General features: G+C 35.5%; 1 protein-coding gene across 2 annotated transcripts in view; it reads left to right on the top strand.

Moving 5' to 3' along the window:
• The window catches only part of LOC101890702 (transcription factor hamlet), a 75,199-nt gene that overhangs the window by 36,030 nt on the left and 26,795 nt on the right, over positions 1–12,374 (top strand). Inside the window, exons 1-2 of one of the 2 annotated variants that reach the window (XM_020035484.2) lie at positions 56–1,852; positions 7,971–8,443. In XM_020035484.2, the coding sequence (XP_019891043.2) occupies positions 1,825–1,852; positions 7,971–8,443 (501 nt within the window). In that variant the 5' untranslated portion in view covers positions 56–1,824. Of the gene's footprint in view, positions 1–55; positions 1,853–7,970; positions 8,444–12,374 lie in introns of those variants that run through there. The other variant, XM_020035483.2, reaches the window with a different exon arrangement.

Genomic DNA, 12,374 nt, shown 5'->3' with positions numbered 1-12,374 from the left:
ACGAACGATAAACTGCACAAATTCCATGGACGGTGGCAGAATTCGTGGCATGACATCGTCTGTGCGACAGTTAGTTTAAAACTTTCCACTTAACCAAACAGAGATCACATATTAAATACGGCAAAACGGATAAACTCAAATCGTACGGTCTTTTATGTGTGAACTTTGAAAATGTATTATTTAACGTCGACTCCCCTCTCTCTCGTCCCGCTGTCCAAAAATACAAAACCAACAATGTGCAATAAGACCAACCAACTGTGACTCAATTGTCCTTTTTTCTTTGCGCAGTTGGTTGGCTGCCGGGCTGGCTGGTTGGCTGGCTGACGACAACAAATGAACAGATATCCTCCAGAGACACACACATACACACACAGACTCACTTTGCCAAAATTCCTTTATCAAATAAGAATCGGTTGTTGTTTTTGTTGAACAATAATGAGCATAAATGTTCATTTGAACACACAAACAACACAGCAAGAGCCAACAACAAACAATGATGATTGTTGTTTCAACCCCTACTGTGAGTGTGTTCTTCAAATGTTGTGAGAGTATCTCTGCGGAGGATGATTGTATGTGTGCCCGTGTTAGTGTATCTCTGTGTGTGTGTGTACATTTGAGTAACCTAAAGATGTAGATAGTTGTGAAACATCCCATTTAGAACTGTGTGTATCTGTGTTTGTATTCTACCCTCCCCTCAACAAATGATGAGACACAACATCCTCTTTCACAGAGTCTGTTGATAACATCCAACCGACCAACCAACCAACCAACAATTTATCCTCCTAAAAGTCCCACCACCATTCCTGCCACATGAAAATGACTCAATTCTAGCTGTGTTTGTTTGTTTGTTGTTCAAGGCAAGAGATTTCGACTCATCCTGGCCCTCATCGTCATCATCCTCAGCAGCATCATTTCAGATACACAGATATCAGCAGACAGAGGACATAGCCCGGCAGAACGGACGTAACGCAACACAAAGCCTGGCACATCCATCCATACATCTTCATTTTAGTCTCTGTTGCGACATCATCACATTCACACACACACGCACGCAGGCAGGCAGGCACACAAACCCCGAGCAAATAACTTCCGACGACAACGAGAACCGTTGCGCGCCTTGTACGCATCCGTGAATCTGTGCAGTGCTGTGCCCTGTGCCACCGCATTGAGACATCATCAATGTAACCACCAACCATTGACTTTCACAACGAATCGAATTGCAGACGAGGAGACACATTCATTATCGCCGTTTAACGAAGAGAGCGAGCGCATTCCTCCTTCTCGTCTCATCAGAACTCATCGCAAAAAAAAGAAGAAAAAGTACGGAATATCTTCGTGTGGTGTGCGGCAACTACTTTTGAATGAATGAAATTTCCGAGTCTATTCCTATCTACGGTGATTCTTTCACTTTTTTTTTAAATATTTCCAACGTTCGTTCCGTTGTGGTTTGTCTCGGTGCTCTAGTCACATTCAGTTCCGTTTGTGAATTTGACGTAAGACGTAGGAGTCTGTTGATATTTAAAATTGAAAAATATAAAAAAACAGTGTAACGGAAATAAATGAATAAAACATGAATAACAGAAATAAATTGTGATATACTATGCTAAAAGAAAGTGCAAGGAGAATTTAATAGAAAAAAATAATTAAAGAAAAAGGAATTTTATCCAAAAGGAAGGTTGTTCAAAGATTATCTCACATTATCAATGAGAGTGTGGTGAAGAAGTGTGGAATTCTGTGCCAAATAATTTTTTGAAACAAAAAAAGAACCTAAAATAACTTTTAAAAATTTTCAAACTAATTTCGAAATTGGATTAAACCAGCAAAATGATTTTCGATAGATATGCTGTCACAGGTATGTTTTGAGAGTTTAAAAAAGGAATTTTAATAGAGATTTTGTGATATTAAGAACTTTTTGAGTTAATGGACATTTGGAATATATCCGTCGGAGTTTTTCAAAGGCGATATAACGGAATGATAAAAAATCTATTTTTATTTAAAGCGACTTAAAAGAAAACAATATTTATTTGAATTTTGCCATTTTAAAAAATAAAAAAAGAAAATTAAAAAGAGTTCGAGTTCGTCAAATCAACATCATCAACAAATTATCAACTTTAATTTCGTTAGACTTTAAAACCGGGCAAAACTCTAGGAAATCGTTTATATCTTCCAGATTTCTTTTGTGTACAATTCAAAATAACTTGGTTACTCAGATTAAAACTTGAATTTAGCAACATTTCGCCCAAAAGTTACCCATTTGCGAAAAAATCAGGGATTTGAAAAAATGTTGAATTGAATAATAATTTTTGGCACATTTTATGAACAGATTTACTTTATATACTGGGACCTTAAATCCCTTATCTTGAGTCCTGGGGGTCGAAATTAAATTTTTTATATTAAAACTGAGGAATATTAGATCACTAAACTTCGTGACATTATTCGTGGCCAAATTTAATTCGTTTGCGAAAAAATCAGGAATTTTGAAAAAATGTCGAATAGAATAATTAATTTTTGTCACATTTTATGAACCGATTTAATTTATATTGATATCTGGAGTTGTTAATCCCTTATCTTTTATCCTGGACTAAAAATTACCTTTTTTTAGCTATTCCCACTGAAAAATATTAAATCATTAAACTTCAAGACATTTTTCGTGGACAAATTTTAATTTACAATAATTTTGACTCGAAAAACTTTTCCATTTGAGGGCCACAAAGGAAGTTATTAATTCTGTATTTTGGGTTAAATTTGCCCCATACAGATTATGCTACTATTTTTCAGAGTGAGAAATTTGTTTGATTTTTCTCAGATTTGAACTAAATAATTTACGAACACACAAAATATAAATTCAAAGGGGTTTGAGAAATAATTGGAGTAAAAAATCTATATTTATCTAATGATAATTTTAGAAGGGTTTCCGATCCTTGATTCCATTTTGGTACTTGTTTCCTTTTTGTGTTTACATGACTAGGAAAGAAAGAGGCATATGAATGAAGGAAATTACATTAGAATGATTTACACAGATAAAAACAGAGCTAAATCAGCAGTGTCGACCTATGTAGACCATTTGACTTGGTATAAATTTAGATTGGACTCAATCACTTATTTTTCAAATTTCTAACATTTGGCCGGTTACGGATACATGATTCCAATTTATAGCTCCTACAGTTCAAAAACTTTACAAGGACCTTTAATTAAGAAGTAATGTTTAAGAAATAGAACCTACTTTTAGTAGACTTCGGGACAATAGACTTCTGTAAAAGTTCTTTTGTTTTGATTTGGATGGGTTTGAGAGCCCATGACAATGAGGATTTGCTATTAATTAATTTAGATGCCTCCAGATAAATGTAAAAAAAAAATGTAAAATACATAGCTAACAAGTTTTTCCGGAGGCTCTGATTTTGGACATTCTTCCGAGATTCCTATTTTTTATTTTTAGAAATTTGTCGATTTCTCGAAACTTCTTTAGAATCTGGACCGATTTTCTGAATTATTTCAAGAATCTTTCTACATTTTCCTATGTTTCTTGCGAATATCTAAACACACTCGCAAATATCTCTGCAAAAAACATACCAAATCGAGAATCTCTCCGGATTTTCATACGAATTCGCAGCGAGTTCGTTTACAGACCCCAATAATTTTTTTTCTTAGAAATTCCTTAGAAAAACTTTCCGAGTGTATGAGTATGGTATACACTAAATTTAGAGCTGCTTAAGAGTGATTTTAAAAGGTCCTTCAATAGGAGTTTCTAATTCTCACTGTGTTCTAGAAAACCAAACACACTTAATTGAATCGAATTTAAATTTTCCTAGGAGTATCAAAATCAAATCTTGGAAAAGAATTTATTGAAGAAGTCCGAAGTTCTATGTCCGATGAACCTATTTTTCTCAAAAGCTATTTTAGGAGATTTTAAGATACTAAATATTATCTTCACACTGAATTCCATACGTGTGTCTTCTTTTATTCCTTTTACAATTGAAACCAAAGAAAAAAAAATCGGTTGGTTTTGTAGAACTTCTGTTAGAAAAATATCTGGTTCGAGGTGCACGATTTTACTCCAAAAAATACATGTTAGGCACAAAGTGAAATGCCCTTGTTGCCTGCTCGTGTGTAGCACCAGCTTTATGAACTTTAAAGCAAAACCGGACTCCGATTCGTTTCTAAAGTTAAACCCATGGAACATTTGGTTCAAATTTGCACTGCAGTCACTTGATTAGAAATAGTAAAATTAGGGACAATTTTAGAAATGTAATATCTGGACAAACAAATCGACAAAATAGCCTAGAGGACAACATAAAATGATATCAAGAGGAAACTCGTTACCTTGGGATGGGATTCGTCATTTTAAATACATAATAGAAAAAGTATACAGGATGGTTATTTTTCCGATAATTTTTGTAAATTTTACATTGGATAGTTATGAAATGGGTTCGACATGTATTTCTAAGATCAGATTTTTCATAGATACCGATTTTTTCATAGCCTTCGTTGTACAAATATACCGCTTAGGATGCTGATTCATTGGAGGAGGTAACCAACAAATACCACTCATCGATATTTGCCATACCTTTAATGCAAAATGTATTTCTGTTCAGGTTGGCGCGAATTTCTATTAACCACAATGCAAAAATTAATTCTTTACCTTATGTAACAGTCTCGACACCACAGAACGTTAGAGGATCTATTTTAGTTCGAAAATGTTTACCACAACCGACACACACGTATCACTAACATCTGGTCCAAGGCGTGTCACGATACCTCTGCGCATTCTTAAAAATATGAATCATAGGGAGGTCGCCTTCTAAGCGAGGAAAATATTAAAATTCCGAAATGAAAATATACATTTTCTTATCTAGGTTTTGAGGTGTGGTGTGATTAATAAAATTATTATTAGTCATTGGTCATAGCACAACTTGCTGCATTCGAATTGTAAAATTTAACTATTCACTTATCTGTTTCGTTTTTCTGTTTCATATCTCCTATGAGAGCCTGTATCAATATTTACCTGCTCAAGTGGTCCTCAGATAGTTATCCCAGAAACAAGTGTTAATCTTGAAAATCTCATGTAATTAGGGCAACAACCGAAAAAAAAGGAAAATAAGTTGCCAACAACCTTGTTAACAAGGCCATAAACAACATTTGAGAATTTTCACACTTGGCCACAAAGATAAATACGCCAAAGTGTTTAACTAAAAGCGGTAAACCACTGAACAACACACAAATATTACCCAATCACCGTTCCAGCAACCTCATCATGGTCCTGTTAACAATGGAATCCTTTAAAATAACACAAACAACTCAAACACCATGTACCTAGCGCCTAGTTAGCATCAAAAACACAAGGACCTCACACAAGGTCATGATTTTACTTGAGAATCTAACAACAACAACACCGTTTTGCTGTTTGCTTTTTACCTATCTCATGACGGCTTATCTCATGGAGTACTATTCCAGAGCTGTAGCTATCAACAAAACAAAATGAAAGCTTCTTTTGACATCATTGTCTGTCAGCGTTTTAAAAGTGTCAATCATTGCTGATATTTTCAGCGTTTATGGGTGAATCCAGTAACGTCTACATCTTTGACATTCTTTCATTGTCCCCCCTCCTCTCCTCTTTTCCAAACACCTTGTCAAGCCAGACAAACTTTTTTTTTTGGAAACAAGCCATAATTTGATGGACATCCTACGATAATGCCAATTTCCCCCCATTAACTCTATTGTCAGATTATTCGCCGCCGATAAAAACGACGAGTGTTGGCTTAGCTCTTCACTCGATATCTGCTCACGAAAACGAACGTATTTTTAAATACATTTTATTTATACTGTCTTATCATTATCTATTTGGACATTGGGACATTTAATTTGAAACCAAAAAAAAAAAAATAGTATTTACGTATCGAACGAAATACGTGTGAAATTAATAGAAAATGGATTTGGTAATCTTATGACAAGACGATTAGTGAAGTAGTTGAGACAGTGCTCTATTTTAATGTCATATCTGTGGGGGTTTTGGCTAGACACTATCAATGGGGTTTTTGAGATTTTATTTGAATATACAATTTGTTTTGGCGTTGTGACGTAAAAAAAGTTTACTAAAAAATAACGACAAGCTTTCTTTGCAGGTGGGCTTTTGGGAAGTGGGAAGGAATTTTTTCAGATCTTAAAAAAGAGACTTTATTTTTTAATAAAATATTAAGGAAATATTGTTTAAAGAGATTTGGCTATATTTCCTTTTTGGGAAAATAACCCTTGATAAGCATACTTTAGAATATTGAATTCTAGATTTGAAATATTTCAATTTTCAGAGTTATGCCGGCTTTGAAATTGTAATTCCTCCAGTGAAATCAAATGAATACTGTTTTCCAAAGACATTTCATTATCCTTAACTTTATCCTTCCATGACAATCTGCCATAGTTTTTTGAGACATATAAAAAAGGGTTCTAGGTAATTTCCGGGTTTTGCTCGTTTTCACCTGGAGATGGAAATTGCTCGCGAGCGGCATTGCTCGAAGAGTGGGAGTTTTATCGGGAGTTCACTTTTCTCTCTTTTGTTTTGGCTTGGGAGCGCTTCCGAGTCACTTCTGTTAAAGTGGGAGCCAACTCATTAGAAATACAGTGAGAGTTTGCTCTGAGAATGAACTCGGATGAAAAAATATTTGGTTTTCTAAATTGTGGTTTTTTGAAACGGGATGGATGCTGTTTTGTACTGTAAAAGAGGGGGTTGGATGTGCCGAAAAAATATATTTACATAGAAATACACCAAACTTATGGCAAAAACTAAAAGAGAGCTCGGTGAGAGTAGAATAGGCTCGTTTTTGAACGAATTTTACTTCTACTCTAATATGAACAAATCGTACTCGCCCTTATTCGAGGGACGCCGAAAAATAGGATTTTGCTCTTTTTGTTTTTTCGATTCCCAGGAGTGATCCCGCTCAACTTCGAGCGAGTTTCACTCTTTTCTCGAATTTGAACGAATTTCTCGGAGTTCTGCTTTATATTGATAGAGTTATGGGGCCCTTTATCCCCAATATTATTATTCGAGGGAAACCGAAAAATAGTGTTTTACTCGTTTTGTTTTCTTATTCCCAGGAGTGATCCCGCTCAGCTTCGAGCTATTTTCACTCTTTTCTCGTATTCGAGTGAGCTTTTCGGAGTTCTGCTTTATATTGATAGATGTATGGAGCATTTTATCTCTCAACATATATTCATAGGGTCAAGATTGCCGAATTTGTTAGTAGCTTTGTTTGTTTTCTTCCAGTTTAGGTATAGGGCTGGAAGAAAACAAAAAAATAGGATTTGAAAAAAAAATCTTGTTGTCCTGTTGCGGATCCATAAATCCAAATTGTACCAGAAAAAGTGTACAGGGACCTTAAAAAAAAATAACAATTGGAGAATAATGTTAAATGAACAACATTTTCCAAAATCTGGACCTTTATCAAACAATTTGGAAAACGTGAGCTAAACGTCCAAAGTACCTATTTCCAAAAGTATCGCCATTTACAGTTACTATGCCAGATACTGGCCCCATATTGAATATTTCTTACATAAAAGGATTTTATATCCTAAGGACCATAAATTTCAAACTGCAGCTCGTTCGGTTGGATATTTTGTCTAAACTATTTATAATATCGAAATTAGGTGAAATTTTACATGGGCCTTTGTACTACAACATGGACAGATGAATCCCATTTTCAACACCTATCAACTAATCAAATATTAAAGCTTTAAAAATCTATATAAAATGGTTAGGTCCTCATTTTGACTTTAATAAAATACTGTCAGAAAATCAAAATCAATACGTCGGAATAACACAATAACTTCTCATTTAAGGGCAAAGGGAAATAATTGTTCTTTTTTTAAAAACGCTACTATTTAACACTCGCAGAGTCGTTGAGAGTTATCTCCTTTGAAATCCCCTCAAAACTATTATCCAATTTTCTAATTAAATTACCCCTCCTTCATTTCCTTTTCAGGCAGCACAAGTGACGATTACGATTTGGGTGCATTCAAACAGTTTCCTCACAATTTGATCTCTCCCAATTCGGCCCATCCGTTGGCGTTGAGTGCCCACAGTACAGATCTGAGTAGTTATCATCATCACACGCAGCAACACCATCAACAGTCACCACTGAACGGCTATCGAGGCAGTGAATCACCGCCAAGAAACACCGGCTTGCCGGATGCAAATTCTCCACTAACCACCAGTCCCGGAGGATTTCTAAACAATTCTGGCCTGCATCATACCACACCCGCCCAAATGGAGCAGTTACTTAGCAGTAAACTGCAAGCCGAAAACCTACTGCTGGGCATGACCCGTCTCCAGGAACCCGTCTGTGATTTAACGCCACGTGAAAATGGTGTCTTTGCCAAACAACATCTGCGACGTGGCACCCGATTTGGACCGTTTGCCATGAGCGAACCAACGGACAAAACAAATGCATGGGATGTAAGTATGAAAGAGTGACATTTATGAGAAAACAGGAAATAAATATGGGATATAAGTCAAAGACAAAGGACATCGTCATCATCATCGGCATTCGTAACGTACGTTAATCCTTTCACATCTGTTGACAAAAATATTTCCGATTTTTTGGCACAAAAATAAGTCAAATTTTGCGCAAATTGTATTTCTATTTTTGCCAAACTAAAGCAGATCACATTTCCAACATGTGTGCGTTAGTGTTAGTGTCTTTGACACATCCTGTGTGTGTTTGTAATTTAATCCTGTTACAGCATAACCCAACAAATCCCTGGCAAGCAAATGAATTTTGAATTTTCGAAAAAGGCAAAGAAAAATCGATCAGGGAAAAATGTTGGCAATTTTTGGGTGAAAATTAAGTGATTGGGAAAATATTTAATTAAAAAAAGACGCCACGACCACCACCACCAATGACTGCCATTGTCACGCTTGGGAAATGCTTGAGTGACCGTTGAGGGAAGTGAGAGTGATACTCTTCAATTTGACTGACAAATCAATAAGGAAATTAACGCCAGGCAGCAGCCAGCAAGGAATGCACAATTGCCAACCGTTAAAGGATAATCTCCTCCCAACGGACAGACAATATCAACAACAATAACTTCAAGGACGATATTAATAAGTAAAAAATCCTCCACACACACATTGCCTCAAACCAGAGCTAATTTCCTCACCGAGGAAACAGCAAGCAGGCAAATCCACAAAGTGTCCCTAAATGAGGCTTAAATTCAAACGCAAGATAATTCCAATTAGGGGCTTGTCACACTCGTTCTCATTTTCACACCAGATGAACAGCTTTATTTTGTGTTACAACAATAACAATAGAGCCGAACAAACATCATCTGTATCTTCTGGGCGAGCGAGCCTGGCAATCGATTGACAGACAGACAATCCAATTGAAGATAGGCCAGGTAATGCTGAGAGGAATGCCTTTCATGTTTATTCTCTGTTTGATTGCCCTTGTTTTTTGTGAGACACTCGAAATTGAAATGTGAACATGGACTAGAGGTCCTTGTTGTTATTGTTGGGTTTCTGTAACCCACCAAGTGTGAACATCCACTAAATAAATATTTTTTGAAAAATTGGAAAAAAATTTGCACATCGCACCACAACAATTTGTAAAGGGGCAAATGTAATGTAAATATTATTTTTCATATTTTCTTTTTGCATAGCCAGGGCTCATCCTTGCTGCCTCTTGTTTTTGTTGTGTCAACGGCCACCAAAGCAAAAAAAGGTGCAATTTATGTGTTATGGTTTTATTTAAATCTGCAACAAACAACAATGATTTCGAACATAAAAATGTGCTAAACTGGCTGACAACCCAATTTTCATAATTCAAATGCCTCCGTTTGGCCATTGTCATTGCCAGACAAAACTGGCTTTGCCAGGAGATAAATGGAACAGGAAGCACCAGAAGGAAGGCACAAATTTGCAGCTACTAATCCTCCATTCAGATGGGATTAAACTGATCTCTTCTTGGCAGTGTTGTCATATCAATTGGCCATGTCCTTGGCATTATTGTCTTGACGAATATTGTTTCTGTTTTCGAATGTTGTTGTTGTTGTCTGAAATGTCATATTTCATTGCCTCGATAAAGAACGAGATGCTAGTAAATAGATTGTCGTTTTTTTGTTTCATTTTTTTCAAAGCCGAAGAAAACATGTGAAAACTCATTTTTTTGTATTGTCATGAAATTGGAGACATCTAATTTCATGTTTCTGTTTTTTGTGAAAGTGTTACATGATCTTAAGATGTCCTAAGACAGGGTTTACACACAAAATATTATCTCTGGGCAAGGATAATAATAAAAATAAATAAAAAAATAGAAACATATTGTTATAGATATAGAAATTTGATATTGGCAAGGATTAAAGAAAGATCAAGGGACATCCAATTGATAAGATGATGTTAGAGAGTGTGGAAGTGAAATACTTCCGCTACGTAGAGTCAAGAAATTAGATTTTAATTTGCCAGAATCAAGGACGTACGCAGGGATGGGGAAGCACGGAGGAAGCAAGCCCTTTCAAAATTTAGTTCCTTAATTTTTTTACCGCTTCGATATGGTTTCGAAGGATGTTGTTGCGCACGTCCTGGTCAAAAACCCCAATTTTGTTACAAATTTCAAAGTTAAACGCAATTGATAATAAGCATGTTATATCAGAGGTATTTAACAAATCTGATGACAATATTTAAATTGTAACCTGTGTTTACCAAACTATTTGAAACAGGGCATTAGAATGAAGAATATTCATTGTGTCAAGAAAATTTTGTATTGGAAATGGGTCATATCGATCCATGTTTAGGTATATTCCTCACTCATAAAACGGTGCCTTCTGCTTATCGATATTTTCAAAATTTGAACCTTTAATTTCCCACAGAAAAGCATTTGCAATTTCTTACCCCAAAAATATTCAATACTACTTGTCTTAGACCTCCATGTAGCGGTACCTACAGGCTTGAAGTATAAATTTATTTTTTTCCATATTCCAGTCTAAAGAGGATTCAATCACGCCCTGTAGGAAATTTTCAGTGTAGATCCCTTAATTCGTAAACCCCATTTAGAATAACGAATATCAGTACAGCATATTCGATAATCTGAAGGCTTCTGTTCCAAGTTTCAAAAGGCATATCTGCAATTTGGCAATTTGAAATCGAATTGAAAGCAGATTTGAAATATCAAAAATCGATTCTCATTTGACGGAAGCTTCATATAGCTCTAACGACTCTATAGCATTCATAGATCCTCGAAAAATAGTGAAATGTAGATCTAGGTTTTAACAATTATTGGTATACCGTTATAACCCCAATTATTGATATTTTAAAATCCTTAATCACACTTATCGGAATAGGGTCTACAAAATATTCTTAAATTATTAGTGCAGTGTATATACAGGGTGAGATAAAAAAAAAAACAGCAACAAAGTCAAAACCCATAATTTTTAATATTTTTAATTTTATTGAACGAATGCAAAAAAATTTCGGAAATATCATCAAATTTTAGAATAAGTTTTGATTTGTTCGAATTGGCTACGTTTGGCACGAATAATGGCCTTCAAACGGCCAATGAAATCGTCACACGCTGTCCGAATGTTGCTCTGCCCTATTTTAGCCCATTCCCGCCAAAGCGCTTGCTTGAGGTGATCGACAATTTGGTATTTTTTAGTGCCAACCTTGCTTTCCAAAATACTCCAGAAACAATAGTCCAACGGATTGGTATCCGGAGATTTTGATCGTCATTGTGTGCTGAAAATGAAGCGAGAGACCTGATTTAGCAAATATTCTTGGGTGGCACGAATAACTTCTTTTTCTGCAAAGTTTTCTCCAAAATCCTTTAAAAAAATGCTGGGATAATTTTAACAGCTGTCGGACTTGTGGCTTCGAAATGACAGCAGTCTGAAGTTGATTGCAGTTTTTTCATTTCACTCTGTAATTTTAAATCAACTTCTTTTAATTTTTTTTCCTATATTTCAAATTTTTAAAAGTGGTTCCGGGAACCATTTACAGAAATGAGTTTCACGTCAACTTTTTATAGCCATTTTAGGAGTTTGTTTAAATTTTAATTCTATAAAAAAAACTTTACTCTCCACCCCCTGGATGATCCAATGGGAAATAAGCTGGAAGGGATTAAGAACTTTCTTCACTTGAGTAAATGAGCAAGCTAAACATATGCCCATGTAGACACACGCACATACTCACACACACACACACACCAACTTATACATGTGTCACCATTTAATTTAAAACTCTTGAAAATCCTCTTCAAAAATCACGGCAAGCCAGTGAAACAAACTTGAGGAGGAAGGATGGATGGATGGTTAAGGAGCTTTACATTTGCATGCGTTTATTTTGCTCTCGCAAAGAATCATCGTCACATAATGCTGATGAGTTTTCATATATGTTC

The sequence above is a fragment of the Musca domestica genome, unplaced genomic scaffold (genome assembly GCF_030504385.1).
Source record: "Musca domestica strain aabys unplaced genomic scaffold, Musca_domestica.polishedcontigs.V.1.1 19, whole genome shotgun sequence".
NCBI classification, from domain to species: Eukaryota; Metazoa; Arthropoda; class Insecta; order Diptera; family Muscidae; genus Musca; species Musca domestica.
This window is presented reverse-complemented; position numbering and strand designations above follow the sequence as displayed.